Source organism: Salminus brasiliensis, chromosome 10 (genome assembly GCF_030463535.1).
Source record: "Salminus brasiliensis chromosome 10, fSalBra1.hap2, whole genome shotgun sequence".
NCBI classification, from domain to species: Eukaryota; Metazoa; Chordata; class Actinopteri; order Characiformes; family Bryconidae; genus Salminus; species Salminus brasiliensis.
Genome location: NC_132887.1, coordinates 4,321,597 through 4,343,669, shown reverse-complemented (window position 1 = coordinate 4,343,669; position 22,073 = coordinate 4,321,597). Strand labels below are relative to the sequence as shown.

At 39.4% G+C, this 22,073-nt stretch overlaps 1 protein-coding gene across 1 annotated transcript; it reads right to left on the bottom strand.

The window, feature by feature from the left end:
- Positions 1–530: 530 nt before the first annotated feature.
- On the bottom strand, positions 531–21,478 carry vrk1 (VRK serine/threonine kinase 1). The gene is made up of 13 exons (XM_072689021.1): positions 21,422–21,478; positions 18,259–18,418; positions 18,117–18,172; positions 16,565–16,634; positions 15,692–15,779; positions 15,483–15,591; positions 15,276–15,368; positions 12,419–12,551; positions 12,216–12,336; positions 11,245–11,303; positions 7,463–7,635; positions 3,738–3,831; positions 531–810 (listed from the first exon to the last, which is right to left on the bottom strand). The coding sequence occupies exons 2-13, from the start codon at positions 18,416–18,418 to the stop codon at positions 701–703; spliced, it is 1,266 nt and encodes a 421-aa protein (XP_072545122.1). The 5' UTR covers positions 21,422–21,478; the 3' UTR covers positions 531–700.
- Between the last annotated feature and the right edge of the window lie 595 nt (positions 21,479–22,073).

Here is a 22,073-nt window from a genome sequence, read left to right as displayed (position 1 = left end):
CATGCTATCAAAACCAATGACAAAGTTACAATACGTGACGGCAGAAAGCAAGTAATACACCCACAACTAACTTTTAATGATAGCTCTGTGAAGACGTTTCCCTGGTAGGGAAGAGGCAGGGCGAGGCAGAGTGGAGCTGGAGCTGGAGTGACAAAAAGCGGGACCCAAGTGCTCGTCTTTTGTCTTCTCCTGATCAAATGGCGGAAGAGTGGAGAGGTAAGGCACTCATCCACAGAGCCCTTCCCCGAAGAGCGCCGCGCTGCACACGGCGGCGCCTGCCGCGCCTTCACCCGCCTCGGCGCCCCGATCAAAGAGCAGCTCGCCGCTCGCGCAGACGAGAGAACGCCAGCCGCACCATCACGCCTTTCATTGCACAACAAGAGAGCGCTGCGGCGGAGAAAGAGTCGGGACTCTGCGAGCTCCTTCAGGGATTTCCTTATCGAGGGCAAAGCAATCCCCTCCGGACCTCATCCGCACAGCCTTGATTATTCAAGCCATTACAAAGAGGATGAAAATAACTCGCTACTCAAAGCAACCATCCTTTTTTTTTTTTTTTTTTTGCGTTATTTATTATTTTACTGAGAATGTGCCCAACATCCTGCGAGAGTTTAAGAAAAAAAAAGTACAGCAAGGGAACAAATACAGACCATAGAAAAATGTTTAAAAAAAGAGGGGAAAAGTTGGGAGTCTAAAAGAGGAGTTATGTCGTCTTCTTGGGCCTGCCGCGGCCTCTCTTCAATCCAGGAGAGGTCTGAGTGCCCATCTCTACAAGACGCTTCTTCGGACTGGCCTTCTTCACACCGTTCATTTCTGTGGGATGTTAAAACGTGCGTTATACAACAGCTTTGGTTTGGATCATTTTCCCTGTCCTAGAAATGGATCTGTACGAAAGCAATTAAAGAACACAAAGGCAAGGCAGAAATAATCTAAAGGCTTTGAATAATCTGCAGTAAAAGTGTCGTTTTCTGATGGGTTTGTTCCCGCCCAGTTTTAATTAATTAATTTATTTATTTATTTATTTATTTTTATAAAGACTGTTTATAATTAGGCCAAACTGGTGGAACTGTCCCAGCATTTCTCTCTTATATACTTATACCCCTATATTATACTTGGCAAATAAATGGTTCTTTGACTCCAACCAACACAGAACCCTTACTTTCTGGTGCTATATGGGGCCATTTGTTCTTTAAAAGTTCTTGTTGACGGCAGGTCAATGATCCACCTAATCAGGCCAGGAGCCATTTATAAAATTCTAATTAGCTGTCGTGGCTCACACCAAACCATTTCATTAACTGAAAACCCATCAAGAATCATTTATAATAATATAGAAAATCAACAATATGCAATTTTATTAATGGTGGCCAAACTTTTACACTTGATCGTATCTTCATCCCTCTCTCTCCCTCTCATATCTTCACTGGACCTTTAGTTATTAACTCATGTCACTTAAAAAGCCCCATATTCTTCTAAATAATATTCATATCCATATACTCATATTCAGCATTCGTGTTGGACACAGATGGAAGTTGGCCTTCGCCTTTAACCCATCCGTGCAGTGAACGCACACACACAAACGCCATTAACTTACACCTTACAGAGGACTCATTTTCTACTGTTTGCAATAAATATTTGCACAAAAGATAATTTAGAACAGAAAGTTGCATCTAGACCGTTTTAGTTCATCATATAATTTCTGATTATGATGTTATTGTAAACTAGGGTTGCTGTGGAATAGAGGTTTTCATACCATGGTATGAAAAATGATGGCAATCATACTCATGGTCTGTGTAAAATCTAAAATGAAAATAATTAGCGAGAAATGAAACATAAAAAAGCTCCATCTCCGACGTAGCCTTCTTACTTAATAATAATAATAATTATTATTATTATTATTAGGAAAGGAAACCATGATACATATACTTCCATTATAAACCAGATACAAATGACTTTAATATTTATAGTAAAGTGTTAAATAAAAAATATTTTCATTCAATGCATCTGATAATAATTATAAGAATAATTGTAAAACACTGTTTATATATGATATTGTAAAACCATGATAATTTGACACAGTTATTATACCATTAAAACCTCATACTGATGCAACCTTATAATGCACAGATATTTTAATGCATTACCAAACCTGATATTATAAAGAAAGAGCATATAGCTTAACTTAGCTTAATAATAATAATAATAATAATGATAATAATTATAACAAAAAAGGTGTTACACAGTTATAACTACTCATAAGCACCTGTGCAGGCTTGGGTTAGGTATTATAAGGTACTACTGGTGCCAATTAGGGTCTGTTGTGATACTGAAACCCGACAAAGACACCCGTATTGACCATTAGTGTTGGACACCGATGTAGTGTTGGACAGTGTTGGTGCAGTGAACACTCACCTTAGTGAGCAAACACACATAGCGGACATGGTGGACAGTGAGCACACATGGTATCAAACCCAAAACACGGTCATCAATAGCCCAGTGCTTTAACCACTGACGCGCCACTGCCCCACTAGAACCTATACCTATAGCTTTTACACCATTTGTTATTTGTAATTTATTTATATTATTTATTTATATGTATATTATTTATAATTATAATATTCTAATGTTATAATGAATTATGAACAGATATTTAAATGCATTATAAGAGCTGCAATGAAAAAGTAGCACTTTTGTATGCACATTATATTATAAGCAATTATACAGGCTTATGACAGGCAGTATAAAGGTACTACAGGTGATACTTTGGGTCTGTTATAAATGTTCTATAATACACCAGAATGTTTTACCCAGATCTGTGTAGTGTGTTGAAGGTTCTTACATCATTTGTGATTATAATGTTTTTATTTTTGTTATTATTAACAACATAATATTATTTTAATTAACTACAGGACCTGACATTATAAAAGCTCTTGTTTTCTAAAGTTTAAAATGAATTAGAAGCAATTATACAGGTCAGACATTATACGTTATAAATGCCATATCCACCGATCAGTCATAGCATTAAAACCACCAGCCTAACAATGGGCCACCAGAACAGCTCTGACTCTGAAGGCGTCCTGTGGTATCTGGCACCATCAGTAACGTTAGCAGCAGATCTTTAAAGTCCAGTAAGTTGTGAGGTGGGACCTCCTCCAGCATCAATGAGCCTTTTGGTGCCCATGACCCGGTCACCGGTCCACTGGTTGTCCTTCCTGGGAGCACTTTTGGAAGTGTTTTGGAGATGTTCTGACCCAGTTGTCTAGAACATCACAGTTTGGTTCTTGTCCAAGTGTCTTAAGTTCTTAAGCTTGTCAATGTTCCTGCTTTTAACACCTTAATAACATTTACATTTACAGCATTTAGCTGACGCTTTTATCCAGAGCGTCTTACAAGGTTACTCGTATTACAGAGGTGGGCCAATGCAGGCCCAAGGCCTTTTGTTGGTGCAGCGCAGCATAGTCACCCAGACCGGGAATTGAACCTCAGTCTCCCACATGTGGCAGGAAGTGGTGTTATTTGTTGCGCCACTAATCATCACCTTCATGAACTGAACAAGACTGTTCACTCGCTGCATAATATGTAGAGCCCACGTCATGACAGATGCTGCTGCAACCAGATCATCAAATGTTACTTACTTTACCCATCAGTGGTTTTAATGTTATGGCTGGTCGGTGTAAAGCCTTATAAATGCATGTAAAGGCATTAAGAATACCAGTTTCATAGGAAGTGTTGGCAGGGCTTACCCTTCTTCTGGGGAGGCCGTCTCTTCTTTGCAGGGGAGCCATCGGCCTCATCATTAGATGCCCCCTTTTCCAGCACTTTCTTTCGTTTAGTAGTCTTCAAACAGGGAAGGAGAAAAAGAGAGTAATGGTCAAATCACTCGCCTACAGCAACCTTACAGGGAGTTGAAATCAAATATTAAAAAGGGACCTTTCCTCAGCATACACAAGGAAACTATTACGTGCGCCTTAAGCCTTTTGAGTGCGAGCGTGACGTTTGAGCAAATGTAATTATGACTCTGCTATCCAGCAGGGATATAAATCCAGCAAGAAGGAGTGGAAAAAATAAAAAAAATAATAATAAGTTCTATTTTAACACTGCTTAGAGTGAACCTGATTTCCAAGGTTATAGCTGTGATTCAAGGCTGCAGGTCAGGGGACGCCATTTCATTCCCACTAATGCCACACTTTACATTTCCAAACAATCATTTATATTTGGACTTAATTTATTATAACAATTTCATCAATTTCAAATCCCTCCCTCCACGCTAATTCGAGCATACGAGGGAGAGAAAAGCGAATCCTGAGAAATCACACAAACCGAACCAGGGGTTAGCAAGAAGATGCACTTAACGACAGCAATCAAATTCCCCCTCTCCTTCACTCAGACTCCATAATGAATGCTCGCCCCCTTTTCTCGGACTTGAACTATCATCCTCACTTTTTTTTTCCCCCCCCATCCCCTCCTCACATTTCCCTTCCATTTTGCCAATTGCTGCCTCATGATTACCATCCAGACCCTGCTGAGCTGAACAGATTGGCTCGATAATTACATACAATAACTGCAGTGGGCAGGTAACCCTCAGCTGGCACAGGCCAGCTCCCTGGTGGCACCTTCCATATGCAAACTGCATTGTGGAAAGTGAGGAGAGTCCGTCGCCTCCCCTGTCGTAAGTGCGCTCGCTGATTGCCGGCCTGCGCCCACTCCGAGGTTACAGTGTCAGCAAATTTGTGATACATTAGCAGGGAATAAACACAGGCACTCAGGATCTGACGGAGGGAGGGAGAGGTGGGACCGGCGGGAGAAACACCCAGGCGCTGGAGAGAACCTGGACCGCTGACGGCTTTGTTACTTTCTGCAGGCTTTTCCAGCTGGACGATCCAACTGTGGACAAAGCTTTAGGAGTTTAGGAGGGCCTCAGAGATTGACCAATCATGCCAGTGTGGCTAACAGTGGATGAAAATGAAGGGTGGCCAATTGGTGACCTTCAAGTAGGATGGCGAGAACCGGCTTCTATTAGGCAGTCTGATGTTTTCATGTGATTTCTTGTATGAAATCTAGCGTCTCCAACATTATATGCTCTCATACTGAAGAACCAAGAGATGTCTGAACTCGGACCAACCGCCACCTCCACAGCTTTTGTCCTCGGGCTATCGTCCCCCCAAACAAGGAACCGTCACACATACCATAATCCTTCCAAATAAGAGCCTCAGACAGTCCACATGCTGTATGCACCTGATACTCACACATTCTCTCTCTCGCGCTCACTCAATTCCCTAAAACGCACATACTGTATACACATACCTCAGTACTGAAGTAGCTCATTGCATCTGTGGCTCCCATCGCATGCTTTTACCTGGGCCTGTTACCTGGCCAACTGTCTATATTATATTATATTTTATACTCCTATACGTTTAAGTTCTTTTCCTATATTTATATTAAATTAGATTTCCTTTTAATGTTTGCCACCTGCACCAGTAGAAATATCTCGTTCACCTGGGATTTTTAGATTTTTCCTTTTTAATTTTGCGCTTAAAATTCACACAAAAATCTAAGAACAATTGTCATTCTCAAAAAAACAGCTTAAAATATTTTCTTAACCTTACAATAGCCTCCCATTTGTCTTACATAGTAAGAGTTTAGAAGGTCGGCCTGTAAAATGATCAGTTTAAATGGTCGAATTACTAAAATGAGTCATTTCTACATGCTTGTTACTACACAAAGAATATTTCACTAACAGAAAATGTTAAGATTCTGTTTTGCCTCTAAACACACGGATTCAACTGAATATTGGACAATAAAAATGCTATTTATGATCAACACAGCAGCATAAGTGTCTATGTTACAAAGGTCCCCAAGATAAGAAAACAATTATGAGTGTCTTAAGAAATTCTTAAAGGTTTTCTTAATTATTTAAGAAAATTATTTAATTATTTAAGATATTTTAAGTAGTCCATAATTCGTTTTCTTAAAAAAGTTTTTTCTGAGTGAATAAAGATCCTACTTCTGATTCTATACTCCACTAGAGGAACGTACAGAACCGGTATATGTTCTGGTCAGAATTGATCCGATTAGTCCAAAGAAGCAAGACCACTGACGCCAGCTATAGGGTACAACACACAGTGACAGATGGCGTAGTCCCGTCAAGTCTAGACAGGTAGCAAATGATATAGACAGTGTCTGTAGCAAATAAAGAGGCTCAAGTTCCTTTTATACTGTACTAACACACTGATTTACTGGACTAAAAATGCTAAACACCATTTAGTTCATTTATTTCTCTGGAATTAGTTCAAAATAAATAAATAAATAAATGAAAAATAAAGCTAAACGCTGCTTGAAAACAAGCACAAGTACAACATGACTAGGCTAGGAACACTGTATGTGAAAACATGGTAGCCTGTGGCCTTTTTGGGGGGCATTATTTTTCTATTTTAACAAAAATGTCTATGTGGTGCTGGTCAAATTAGCATGTTTGTTGATCTGTTCCTTTAGAGCAGCAGTATGCAAGAACTATGGGGCTTTTATGCTCTTGGGCTCACTCTACAGTTGGGATGAGCAATTCACCTTTACACCACTGATGTAAATACAAAAATCAAGCTGTACACATGCATTTGTTGACAAGCTGAGAGCTCCAGAGGCAGAATCTGAAGGTAGAGAAGCATGTGGAGCTAATACTACAGGCTTTTACACTAAAATGACTGGTTATGCAGCGTTACACAGTTCTGGAGAGGTCTGGTACTGCTCCATGAAAGTGTGGCATCAAAATACAGTAGCAGTGTTCCGGCCCAGAGTGGAAATGACAGGGAGGCAGTTTTACCTGTTTCAGTCAGAGAAGCATCAGCATGATCCTGAAGCTGCTGGTTTAAAGGTATAATTCTACGTAATGTTGCTTTAAGATAACGACACTGTGATGCTGTGATTGTGTACTGGACAGCAGCAGTGAGTGTGAATGCATGCCCAATGCATCCCATCACTGACTAAATATAAAAAAAAAAAAAAAAAACAATATTAATAAATAAACATAAAAATTCCACACTACATTTAAATTAGATTCACAAAGAAAAAAAAAATCATTCATGCACTGAAACACAACACCCTTCATTAACGCAGCTCTGGCACTGGGCAGTTAGTGTTCTGACTGGAAGGACGGTGTACATGAGCAGTGGTCAAGGCACATCTGTTAAAAGCATCATGCTTTAATCGTATTTGAAAATCAATGCACTTGGCAGCGTTTCCCCACTAACCCGCACAATTAGTCTTGGACCGTGTGCAGGCATTTTTAAATTCTAAACCACTTTCAACAGGTAAACAAATTACGGAAGGTTGAAACGGTCTCATTTTTAAAGGCTTCAAAACAGGCGACTGCAGGGCTGTGGTGAGCGTGCCAAGTTTTGCAACCGAGAGATGCTCACTAGGCTGCGCTTATTTATTTATTTATTTTTGATGTGCTGCTGAAGGTGGCTCTCACCTTGGCTGCGGATGGACCTGCACCGTTGACGGACACCGAGAAGTTCAGCTTGTCATCGTCGGTAGCACCAATACTCTTCAGGCCCTGCTGCAAAATGCTTCTCAGTTTCTGGTAGTCGGGCTTGTCTGTGTAACCCAGAGACTTGACCTCCTCCATATACTTTGTCATTTCCCCTGATTGAAAGATAAAAGTTACACTGATTATAAAACATTACACGGCTCCTTCCATAACTGAATATTTGACAAAATTAGGACATATTATGAATACATTGGTCTTTAACATTTACAGCATAAGGACATTCAATTATAAGAGATGCAGGTAATCTAACCAAACTTACACAACTCAAATGTCTTTAAATCATCGTTTATAAAATGGAATTAATAGAAATGTAATTCCCCCGGCACACATTCAATACTCTTTCAAATGTCTAAAATCAGAAGCAGGTGCAGAACATCAGCTGCAGATGATCAGAACATGGTTGGAGAGGATTATTCCAGAGGAGTCTTAGTGTCTTATTTAAACCTCAGACGTTTAGTCTGGTCTGATCTTGATGGTTGAAGTGAGAGGTGAAGAAGATCACCATCATGGCCAGATCCAGAGAGCTCTCTGAGGCCTTCAGAAAGAAGGCTGCAGATGCAGAGGAGTCTGGGAAGATGTTTAAAAAGATCTCAGAATCAGCTGTTCCTAAACCATTTACATGTGGAGGACATTTAATCGGCTGCCAGCATGGCCAGGTCAGACCATCCTCATCCTCATCCTCTCAAGATGAGCAAAGTCGTCTCAAACAGTCCTAAAATGTCACTGCAGGACCTACAGGTAGCTCTCGCCACAGCTGATGCCCAAGTACATCATCTGCCATCAGAAGGAGACTGCACAGGTTAGAGTTTCAACGGCAGGTGAACAAGCAGGGAAGCCTTGTTGTTAAAGTGAAACAACACCTAGACAAAGACCGTTGGTAAACCATGTCGGTAAACCATGTCGGAGACCAGGGTTTGAATCCCAGTCTTGGTGCACTACACCAATAAGAGTCTATTGGCAAGACTCCCAACACTGCATTGGCCCACTTTTGCAATAACCATGTAAGTCGCTCTGGATAAGAGAATCAGCTAAATGCTGTAAATGTAAACGGAAGTGGACTGTAGTCTGATAAAATTTAGCCACATGCATTTACACTGGGTCTCTGGTTAGCCAGACTGAAATCCGATCGCTGTGAGGGACAGAAAATGCAATTTAGCTTGCTGTATGGTAAATACTCCTGGTGTTTCGGTTGTACTGGAAGGTGTTTTGGTTGTTGAATGAGTCTTGGGGAGATGGATGTGTTTACGCAGCTAGAACAAGTGGCTTAAAAGCATCTCAAAGTGGTTTGAGTGATTTCTGATTGGAGTGTATCTGGTTTAAAAATGGCTTGGGTGTGTTTACCCTTGCTTTTTATGTGGCTCTGCCTTATCCAGATACAATCCTGATACTCAAGACAGATGAAGTTACCAGATGGAAACGATAGCAGGTTCGAAGACCAGGACTTCTGGAACAATTGAATTTCCCCACTGCGGGACTAATAAAGGACTATCTTATCTATCTTATCTTATCAATATGCTTTGGACATAGAACTAGGCAACTGGACGATATTTTATCGTATCATGATGATGATGATTTTGTTATCGTGATACACAATAAGCTTCTCTAAGCATATGGAGAATACTGTCAGTTCTTAATAAACTATGATCAGCTGCGGGTTTCATTACTAACAAAGTAATTAGACTGGTGTAATTAGATGAGGAGCAGCAGATGTTGAGTATAAATCACTGTATTCAGTACGGGAGAGGATCTGAATAGTAGTTTATAAGAATCTGGTACTATCGATGTATTTAGTCTGTGTTTAGACGTATCGTGATAAATATTGCATACCGTGAAAATGTCTTTAAAATATTGATATAATATTTTTACCATATTGCCGAGCCCTATTTGGACATCTATTAATTAATTAATTAATCTATTTGTATTATTATTGTTCCCCACCTCCTCTCAATAGCAAGGGTTTCAGCAGTTGGTTAGGTCCTAATTTTTAATAATAATAATAATTTAATAAAAAGAAAATTGCTGTTATGAACCCTTTTCAGTCAGCAAATACAACAAAACATAAGTAGGGTTACATGATATTGATATACACACATAATTGTAATAATTTTGTTTTCTGCGATATACAATATTATATATATATATATATATATATATATATATATATATATATATATATATATATATATATATATATATATATATATATATCGCAGAAAATACAATTATGGCCATATCCGTTTCCCCCCCCAATATCATGTAACCCTACTTCAAAAGGGTTCAAAACCCTACTATATATATATATAATTTTTAAAAAAGGCAATGTTCAAACATGTCATGATATTAATAACGTATGTGTATCCAAAATTAGAGCAAAGCGAAAAATTTGAGCAAATTAGACGAAAGCTAATTAGACGACTGGTCAGACGTAATCTGCCTCTGGTAGATCCGTCCTGAGGTTTGACTACTGCACACATTGCAACGTCAATGTCGAAACAATATACTGTGCATCCCTAGTCTGAAGGACAACTTTTGCCTTCGCCTCTCTTATTAATCTAATCCAATCAGAAGGTTCACCGACCTCAGAACATCAGAGTAAACGGCCGTTTACATTTCACAAACAAATAAGACGGAAACGTGCGCACTTAACGCGGCGCTGGATAGACAGTGAACTTCCTGCAGGGGAGTCTCTTCTCAGCAGACACTGACACTTTGACCTTGAGGCTAAGTTTAGTGGAAAAGGGGTGACAACACATCACGCATTGTTTCTTATACTTCGCTGCTCACAAACTGTTGTTTACTGTCGGCTGCTAAAATAGTCACACCAAACAGAATTAGCCATGATGGCCTCGCTAACCGTGCCGCCTCCCATCACCTCAGTGTTGGGATGCGACGTGTACGCACAAGACAACAGCCCGAGGAGGAATCTCTCCTTCTGCTGTGCGCCTGTCACAGAGCTTAAGAAGTGCCATCATATCAGCTGCCGAGCAAAGGACTCCTCTGACGTCTTTGATTTTTAAACGACAAAAAGAGAGAGAGAGAGAGAGAGAGAGAGAGAGAGAGAGAGAGAGAGAGAGAGAAAGAGAGAGAGAGAGAAAGAGCCCTGAAGTTCTGCAAAAGTACAGCATGCCACACAGCGACTCCGAAACTAGGCGACTCAGAGGTCGACCATAAAAGGGAGGAGAAAAAAAATAACTTAAATGTTGAGCACGGATACGGATACAGATCCGGTTCCACGATTGGGGACCCTATGGAAAAAAGGCACACCACTCATATGACAGCTGAACATAGGCTAGCGCAGAGCCAATACTCCGATGCCTCTCTCATCCGCCGTGAAGTGGTCACGCGCTCTCTAAAGTTAGAGTGAGAAGTTGCGGGGAATTAGCACAGGGCTGATACATTAGTTCTCATTATGGCTAAATCAACGGGTCTGCACTCATTAGGGGCAGAACAGGCTCTCCTGCTCTTGTTTATGCATCAGGATCAGGAAGTGCTTCAGACCAATTACTGCTTGGCTGACACACAAAGCCTGTTTTCATTTGCAGGAATCACAGGTGCTTTTAAGGACTTGGATTTACCACCACACTGGTGGCTCTGTCCAGATTTCTGATTTGACTTTAGAAATCCAAGTCAATTAATGTTGGCAAGTTGGTGAATCTCAATGCAGGTGACCTTAAAGGATATGTGTACTAAATGCTTTTTCTCACCTGGTTCATTTTCGGGGGTAAAACAGCTCTTCATGAAGTCTCTGATACCGTCACGACATCTGAGGGAAAGGGGATATTGAAAAAAAAAAGATGTCATTATACTCATAACCTAGCTATTAAGATTATAATTATTATTCTTAATTAGAAATAGTATAATCAGTGCCAAAAGAAAAAAAATCCAACCTAATCCTATATATTTATATAGTATTACTAGGATATTATATGTATATCTCAAATTAAAAAAACATATATAACTACATAAAATAAAATAATACCAGTAAAATAAATGAACTTAATTTAAATTAAAATTATTCAAAAAGATATAAAGTAAAAACTTTCAATTAACACATTCAGCAAGTTGCACTCATTGTGGACACAGAAGTGCAAATGCACACACACACAGTTGGTCTAGTTCCTGTAGAAAAGGCGTGGGGCAGGAACGGTGTTCTCTGAAATGATGGTGGTGGAGCTCCATCCAGGATGAGTTGGAGATGAGGTGGGGTGGTGATGATCCAACATCCTCACCTCACTAATGCTCTTGTCGCCAAATGCAAACAAATTCTCACAGCAATGTTCTTCCAAAATCCAGTAGAAAACCTTCTACCCTGGACAGTAGAAGTAGTTACTTGTGTGTGTGTTTCTCCAATTTATATATATATATTAATATGGGTGTTGGTGTGTTCAATACGGGTCATGGGAAAGACAAATGTGCTACCCTGTCGTCTCTATACCTACACTGTATTTACTCATGCATCTCTGAATTTGCTTAAAGTCATTTAGTACACGAAACCCTCCAAATGCCTAATGAGTCAACACCCAACCAACACGTGTCCTCAAGCTTGTCTGTTTCGCTGACAGGAGAACATTTTTGGGAGTAAAAAGAAAAATCAATGCCTGCTTTACCTTACAAACCAAGAGACACAGAACACAGACACAACCCCTCCCCCCCCGGGGGAAAGCTGCAAACCAACCTTAATTTCGAGTCTCTGACATAAACCGGGTCCTGGAGTTTATCCTCCCAGGGCAAACGGCCACACAGCCACTGGATCATGCAGTAGCCCAGGATTTCAAGGTCCCCTCTTCTCGCAGGAGCTGTAAAGAGACTGAATTAAGCAAAGCTGCTGAATGATAAACACACAGGTGATGAGAGAGGAGTTGAGCAAGGTATACTTACAAACACCTTTGTGGGCATCAATGCTGGTGAACTCGATGGTCCCATCATGACATCTTTTTGGGTCCTCTTTGTACTCCTTTGGCACTCCATCCGGCGAATATCTATAGGCCAGTCCGTAGTCCACTAAAAAAACCTGAGTAAAGAAAAAAATGTATGTATGCCATCTTTAAAAATCAACAGCAGAAGAGAAGAGAAACGCCCAAACATCCAGCTCCTAATTCTACACCCAAATCCACAAAATACTGCAGTATTAAAAAAAAATCTCTCATAAGGTGGAGAGAGGGGGAAAAAAGTAGCAGTGCACAGCCACTAATCCCAAGAGACCACTTTTTTATAAATCGCGGGTTTAAAAATAGCAATTTAATAATACACCACTGATACATTATTAATCTCTAAATTAAATGTTTGGCCCTGCCTCAACCCCCACCTTATTTGCTTCAGACACATCTCTGCAGTCATCTAATCTCTCTTGTTTACAAGCTGAGCATGAAAAGCTTAAATTATATCTCATTAAGAGATGGCATAAAAAGGCACGAGTAGTCTTTTAAAACTCAACTATGGAATAAGCAATTTAACAGCAAAAGGTACAGAGACAAAACATCAGATATAGGACTCCTAATTCCAACTGATCACTTATTAGATATAAGGGCTTGCGCTCAATATAACGATGATATTCAGTTGATAGCGAACGAGTGAACAGATATTTGGTTAATCGAAGAAGGGAAGAAAGAGGGAGGGAAATAATTTCAGCTTTTTGGCTGAAATTAATACTGCATAATATAAAAGCTGGTAAACTGCTTCAATTACACTAGCAGGATGAGGAATACTGTTGCTGTCATGGCAAATTAACAGGAGAGGGGGAAAAACATCTTAACTTCCAATGGATGTCAATGTAAAAAGGATTTATTCCAAGTCAGTATAGAGCATTTCTATTGATCCTTCCTTCATTACATGCTGAAAGAGTGTTAAAAACAACTACCAGATTTAAATTGTCAAAAAACTGACTGCAGCGAATAATAAATTATTAATAAATAATAAATGACCGAGTTCATGACAAATAAGCACATAAAAGTAAAAGATTTATTCATTAACAAAAATAAAAACGACAGTTTTCAAAACTAAATAAACCGAAATAGAAAACTCAGACATGCAGGGAAGGAAACAACCTTCATTTTCTGTATTTGCAGTAAATAAAGCATGAATTGAAGTGGATTCTTTTCTCTAGTCAATTAGATAATTTGGGATTACCCAGAGTACGAGTCAGTTCCTCACAAACTCATATGTACAGGGAGCAGCACTGTGCTGCGCTACACCAATAAGAGTCCTTGGGCAATTACTCTTAACACTGCATTGGCCCTCCTCTGTAATAGGAGCAACCTTGTAAGTCGCTCTGGGTAAGAGCGTCAGCTAAATGCCATAAATATAAATGTAAAACTGAGGTCCTGTCTAAGCGCTCACTGCCATCCGCGGCCCAGAGAGAACACTGAGCTGATGTGGGTTAATTTTACAGAACAGGCAGTTATCCTCCAAGAACTGTCCAATAACGCTACGATCAGCTGGCACCAGCATTATGTGAGGTGGGAGGGTGGGGGAATACACATCACTAAATGTGATCGTTGTAGTGATTCGCTCTGGCACACAGGGAAAATGGTATCTTCCTCCTCAGTGGATGATTATGAGCCAATTAGAGAACACTGACAACAGAGAAATAACCTTTTTGTCTTAAAACAAAGTAGACAAACTAAGTAGAAAACAGTAAAACTACTGGCCACTTTATTAGAAACCCCAATCTTGTGCTTCTACTCACTGGCCACTTTATTAGAAACTGAAATCGGAAATTCAGGCATGCAGGGAGAGAAACAACCTTCGTGCGTGTGTGTGTGTGTGTGTGTTAAGGATGTCCCAGACAAGGTTTTTTTATACCCCCTGATCAATCCGACTATCGGTGGATATCGATCGGTTCTGATCTTTGTGTTTCTGTACATAATACAGCCCCACAATGTAAGTAAGCCATGCTAAGTAAGCAGCAGTAAGATCACTATTTTAGTACCAGTTTCTGTAATCAGACTAAAGTCTGATCTGCTTTACCTTGCTTGGAGCAACTTTTTAAATGACTGTTCTGCAGTGTTTAATATCTTACAGTCCAGTCTGACTGACCTACCTGACCATTTAGCTCCCAGCTCCTCTACAAATCTTCAGTCTGATTACTTAGTGCGTGTGCATTAGCATTAGCATCCTCCTCAGTTCTGATTGAGCAATTATTACTATTAACTGAATAACATTTTTTTTTTATTGTGTGTCTGTATAAAGAATAGGGCTGCAATATTCTGGGAATTTACCAGGAAATACCGGGTAATTATGGGAATTAATGGGAAAAAACGGGAAATTCAGGAAAAAACGGGAGATGAGAAACTTACATGTAGTTGGTGAAAAAATATACTGAAGCATTTTGGCTAAAATAATTAGATATAATACCAAAACAGTTGAATAACAAAGCTGCTCTGCAATCCCAGGCACATTACACACTGCAGGGCTATTGAGACCACACCCTCTGCATTCACTGCTCATTCCTCCATCACATGTACAGCATGCTATTCAACAGGTTTTTGGTATCAGTTTCTTACCTTTAGCTTTGAATATTCCCATTTTATTCCTATTAATTTCAGTCAATTCCCATAATTACCTGTTTATTCCCATGGTACATTTATTTGTATTGTTATGCCTTTATGTTTGTTGACAAACATACATACAAAAAAAGATACAATGATAGTGTATGATACAGTTCCTTTAAATGATCCAATATTTCCTATTCATTCCAATATTTCGCTTTACAGCAAGCAAGCAGCTCTGCACTGACCTGATTGGGGTTCTTGTGGGAAAGCAGTAGGTTGGAGGCTTTAATGTCAGCATGTACATATTCATGTTCATGGATGTACTCTAGAATGTCAAGCTAGAAGAAACAGAAGAACCATAAGATGAAATTCAGGTTAGCAGTGCATTCAGAACAGGCTCAAATGAAGAAATGGAGTGGAAAAAAGGAGAGACATGAACGGATGGAACTCACAAGTTTAAGGCCGAGCTGAAGAACTAGTTTACGTGGAAACCTTTTGCCACCTTCTTCAAACAACTTCTGTAGATCTGTCCCAAATCTGTCCATGACCATGAACCTGTACCTGTAACACACACACACACACACACACAGGTTCAGTCATTTCTATGTCAGGGCATCATGCTCACAGGACGGCACTCCACAAACTCCCAGCCCGATCTTACCTATTCCCGCCTTTCTCATGAAGTCCTGAACCCCAATATTTTGGAACTCCTAAGTACTTCAGTTTCCGTGACTTTATCCAAGCTCCAACTGAAACAAAGTGAAAATATGCCGTGAATTTATTAAAAATATCGCCGTCGTCTTGCAAAAACCTCATATCTCTAAACTGCCAGTTTTACAGAACAAGAACTTTCTATTGGTCCATTCTTAATAAAATGTATAATGAAAGGACCAATGTAAAGAACAACCGTCATGTTTATTTTACATCAAAAATTGAAAAATGTCAAATAGACATACAAAGTTTTGCTTTAAAGGCGACAATATCTAACTTATAAAACAAGGGGGGTTGGCTTAATAAATAAATAAGTCATAATTCTAATAATAATAATAATGCACTATAATAACTTTCTGAAAAGGTTCTGAAGGTTAAATTAAGGTATACTGAGAGCAAAGGCAGTAAATAATATAATAAAGCAAATAAAGGCTGGAAATATCTAGACATATTTTCTTAAACTCATAATATAAGGGTATAATTCCTTAGAGACATCAGTGTGGCAGCCGCAAGCTAATCTGCTGGTGAGACAAATATTTACCAACATCATATTCTAATGAATAAACCATGAGCATTCCTTAGTAATATAACAGTTAATTGTCAAGGGAGACTGACATTTGGATTGTTATTAAATAAAACACGTTCTTGTGGCCTTAGGGCAACCATAGGAACCACCAAAGGCATTCAGTCAGTGTTTGTGTGTCTCCATAAGGCCCATGTGCCGAGCCCCAAACTTTCTTTAATTAAGGGAGTTGCTTGTTCCCTTTTTCTCAGTGCAGATCATAATGCATACGAGGGTGTGTTTGTAGTCATGAGGGCGTACTTAGATCAGGTTTGGCGGCTCGCATGTAAAACTTCAGCTCGGAGAACAGAGGGCCATTATCGCTGGGCTCCTACGCAAGAAACAAAACACAGTCAGGGTTTAAAGGCAAGCTCAGGTGCACAGATACATCAGAATATGTTCTTTAAATAAATTTATTTATATTATATATAGATAGATTTATTTATTTATTTATCACACACGTCAAATGCAAAAGTGTGGGCATCCCTGGTCAAATTACAGGTGTAAATAAGTGTAAATAGGTTCTCACCCTCTACAGAGACAGTCCTAATGCATTTCTAAAGCATAATTCCTGTTTATTTGGTTAATTTAACATATTGCGAAAAGAAAAAATGCTTTACAAATGTGCCAAAGTAATGAGAAATGGCAAAATATGCTTATTTTTCAATACATTTTTATACTAATTTTTCTTTTCCAAGGATCTGAAGGTTAAGAAAACAGCCTGGTCTGCCCCAGTTGGTTGATCAGCTTAGCTCTTACCAGCATAAGGTATCAGAAATCACATCCTAAACAAGCTAGTTAACCAGCTACTCAATGACCAGCATGATCAGCATGACCAAGCTGGTTGACCAGTACAACTACTATGATCAACCAGAATGACCAAGCTGGACGAACAGCATCACCCATGTGACTGACCAGCATGAAAAAGCTCATTAACCAGTATAACCAATATGATTGGCCAGTACAACCAGCATGACCAAGGTGGTTGACTGGCATGATCAACATGACGAAGCTGGCTGACCAGTACAACCAGTATGACCAAGGTGCTTGGCCTTGCATGATCAGGACGACCAAGCTTGCTAACCAGTACAACCAGTACGACCAAGGTGATTGGCCTTGCATGATCAGCATGACCAAGCTGGTCGACCAGTACAACCAGCATGACCAAGCTGGTCGACCAGTACAACCAGCATGACCAATGTGATTGACCAACATGATTGACCAGCATGACCCAGCAGGTCGACCAACATGACCAAGCTGGTCGATCAGCATGACCAATGTAATTGACCAACATGACCAAGCTGGTCGACCAGTACAACCAGTGGCTGAATGGCATGGCGGTTGACTGGCATGATCAGCATGACCAAGCTAGTCGACCAGCATGACAAATGTAATTGACCAGAATGACCCAACTCGTTCAACAGGTTGACCAAGCTAGTCGACCGGCATGACCAAAGTAACTGACCAGTACAACCAGCATGACATCTGGTTCATGTTTTCTACTAAAAAAGACCAAGTAATATTTCTTAAATAGGAAGTTAAGCTCGTTTGCTGTGAGTTATTAATATTCCATTACTTTATTAGATTCCACTAAGTGACTTGTAGTAAAGTGTGATTTGTCTGGAGTCAACAAGATCTCTGCATGACAGAAATGCTAAAGATAAAGAGGTGAATTTCTATATAGTAACAGATGTTTCTATCTGTCTATACTGTAAAGCCACTAACTGTAAGAATAACAATCGTTAAAGGAATGCAGAACTGCCACATTGTCACCTGTGTTCATGTCATGTTCATGTGAGGTGTTAGGGCTTACCACTTTGATCACATATGGCGCATCTGCTCCTACAGCTTTGGATGCATCATCACTTGCTGAAGAGAGAAAATACAGTGACTTAAGTGTCATTTCACACCAGATATTAATATACACATTAACAAAATATTTCACAAACTCTCACCAAGATACAAGAGACCAAAGCCTCCCTGGCCAATCGGAGCCCCAATTTTCCAGCTTTTCTTCGCTGTGTCTGTCAGTATTTCTCCTGGCGGGAATTCCTCTGCCAGTTTTCTCTTAGCTGGACCTTTCCCTTTTCCTGCTGACCTGGCTTTGGGTGGCATCTGAAGGTCATAAAGATTGCAAAGTCTTAGTGTTTGATACAGGACATAAAGTTAAAATTAACCATCAGACTAATGAGCGAGTAGCTATGTTTCCTAACGTGGAATTTCATTTAGCACAATTCAGTTGAATTAGATTGTAAACATAGCCCTTCAGAGTGGTTTGGGGTGAGACGTGCCACTCTAGACTATACACTTTAGTGCATGTAACAAGACGTCTGAAGAGTGTATTACCTCTGAAACTTATGTCCAAGACATACACACATTATAAACAAGCGTATATATATATATATATATATATATATATATATATATATATATATATATATATATATATATATATACACACACACACACACACACACGAAAATATACACCTCAGAACTGGACAACATGACAATATTTTTTCGTATCATGATAAATTGTGTTATGGTGATACACAACATGCTTTTCTTATCAAATCGAGGAGACTGTTAGTGCTTAATTAACACTGATCAACGGCAGGTTTCATTACAGTGTAATTAGACTGGTTTAATTTTTAGGAATCTGTTGCTACTGATGATTAGTCTGAGATTACATGTATTGTCATAAATATCATGTATTATGAAAAACATCGTTAAATAATAAAATTTTTACCATATCGCCCAGCCCAAACACACATCAACGTACACTATCCAACTATTGTTATGTAATATACAGATGTACACGTTGCTATTTATATATAGATGTGTATTTACAGTTATACGTACAGTCAACATTACATATACAAACTCCAGAAGGTGTACTGGATATTTTGAGTAGCCGACAAATTATTTTCCATTAATTTATTTCTTACAGCGCTTTATCTTATTATTCTTTATTCTAGTTATTGTTTAGTGTACTTTTATCTCTAAGTGTATACTTGTTAATAGTTTTTTTGTTACATGTCATGCCTCTATTGCTCTCACCAAGTAAAATCCTTGTAAGTGAAACAAACTTGCCGAAATAAAGAGCTTCTGAATTATCTGTATTGTGCTGCAGTTGTGCGGACATCCTGATTTATGGTTCCTCATTGTAAGCTTCTCTAAAGTTAACCATGTATAAACACAAGATCACACAAAGCGGCTTGGCTTTCGTTCACATATTAATGTTTCAATCAAGCAGCAATTCTGAAACATCAGAAGGACAGACGTGTGTGTGTGTGTATAAGGATGGTGTTTTAGATATGTAAGCAAAGAGAATGATAGACAGACAGACAGACAAATAGACACAGATAAAGAGACAGACAGATATAGACAACGATAGACAGACAGATATAGACAAAGATAGACAGACAGACAGATATATGGACACAGATAAAGAGACAGACAGATAGACAGACAGACAGATATAGACAACGACAGATAGACAGATATAGACAAAGATAGACAGGAACAGATATATAGACATACAGATATATAGATACAGACAAAGAGACAAATAGATAGACACAAAGATAGACAGGCTGACAGATATATAGACAGACAGACAGACAAATAGATAGACAGACAGATAAAGAGACAGAGACAAATAGATAGACAGACAGATATAGACAAAGAAAGACAAACAGACATATAGACATACAGACATATAGATACAGACAAAGAGACCGACAGATAGAGACAGACAAATAGACACAAAGATAGACAGGCCGGCGGATATATAGACAGACAGACAGAGAAATAGATAGACAGATATAGACAAAGATAGACAGATATAGACAGATATATAGACAGACAGATATATAGACAGAGATAGAGACAGACAGACAAATAGATAGACATATATAGACACAGATATAGACAGACAGACAGAGACAGATATATAGACACAGATAGAGACAGACAGACAGAGACAGATATATAGACACAGATAGAGACAGACAGACAAATAGACACAGATAGAGACAGACAGACAGACAAATAGATAGACAGATATACAGACACAGATAGACACAGACAGACAAATAGATAGATAGATATATAGACACAGATAGAGACAGATATATAGGCACAGATAGAGACAGACAGACAGACAAATAGATAGACAGATATATAGGCACAGATATATAGGCACAGATAGAGACAGGCAGACAGACAGACAAATAGATAGACAGATATATAGGCACAGATAGAGACAGACAGACAGACAAATAGATAGACAGATATATAGGCACAGATATATAGGCACAGATAGAGACAGATATATAGGCACAGATAGAGACAGACAGACAGACAGATAGAGACAGACAGACAGACAGAGACAGATATATAGACACAGATAGAGACAGACAGAGACAGATATATAGACAGATATATAGGCACAGATAGAGACAGACAGACAGACAGATAGATAGAGACAGACAGACAGAGACAGATATATAGACAGATATATAGACAGACAGACAGACAGACAGATAGATAGACAGATATATAGACAGATATATAGACAGACAGACAGATAGACAGACAGACAGATAGACAGACAGACAGATAGACAGATAGACAGACAGATACACAGAGCATCAGGAGGTCAGACACCCCCTGTTTCTTTGGTCCTCAGCTATGATTCTAGTCCAGCAGCTTCCAGTAAACGGGCTAAGAGGAGCTAGCTCTGCCTCCCACGCTTCTGCTGTGCTACATTATAGCCAGCAGCCACACTCACATCCTGTACACTCGCTGAATGACGGGCTTTAAACGGAGCTCTGGAGGACAGGGGACAGGGGACAGGGGACAGGGGACAGGGGCTGAGGCTGAAGCTAATGCTAATGCTAATGCTAATGCTAACAGGCTTGACGCAGTTCAGTCCCAGCATGCTAGCTAACTTAGCCTGCTAGCTTAGCCGGCTAACTTTCTCACTTTTAGGAATACGCGACTTAAATAACCAACTAAGCGAGGCCCAGTTTAACGAGCTTTCCCCCTCCTCTCCACTGCCCGCCCTGAACATTCCCAGCGTGTTTATTATTAATATTATACACCTGTTACGAACCTCGGTGTTTCGCTCTTTCCTGGTCCGAAATTCCCGCACAACTCTTGCTGAAACGAAGACGCTGATTGGTTAAGACGGGGGCACGCAAGGCAGGCTGGGATTTGTAGTTATTTAGTCGACACCAGGAACTAGCACAAGCCCACGGACTTTGACTAAATAACAGTATAGTTTTTCAGTATTACATATTTGTTTGCTTTTTACTGTACATTTTAGTCCTATAAATGCTCTGTATTAGCTTTATAAGCGATTATTATTTAATTAAATATTAATGAGTCATTGCTTTATCATAGTATTAGCAGTGCTGTGGCCCTAAACTCAATTCCCATGCATATTTTTTTTATTTTGGTATGTAAACAGTGCATTTGTTAGCATATTTGTGGCCAGTATTTGAAATTTGATAATATTTTTAAAAAGTTAAAAAGTAAGTAAAAAAAAACAAATAAATAAAATAAAATAAATTAAAATAAAAAATAGAGACAATAGACAACCATATGAAATTTGGCCTTAACCTTTAACCCATCCGTGCAGCACATACCTACAGTACCTACAGACCCATTGATGTGGTGCCTGGGGAGCAGAGAGGGTAAAGAGCCTTGCTTAAGGGCCCAGCAGTGGCAGCTTGCTGACCTCAGTCAATAGCCTGGTGCTCTCC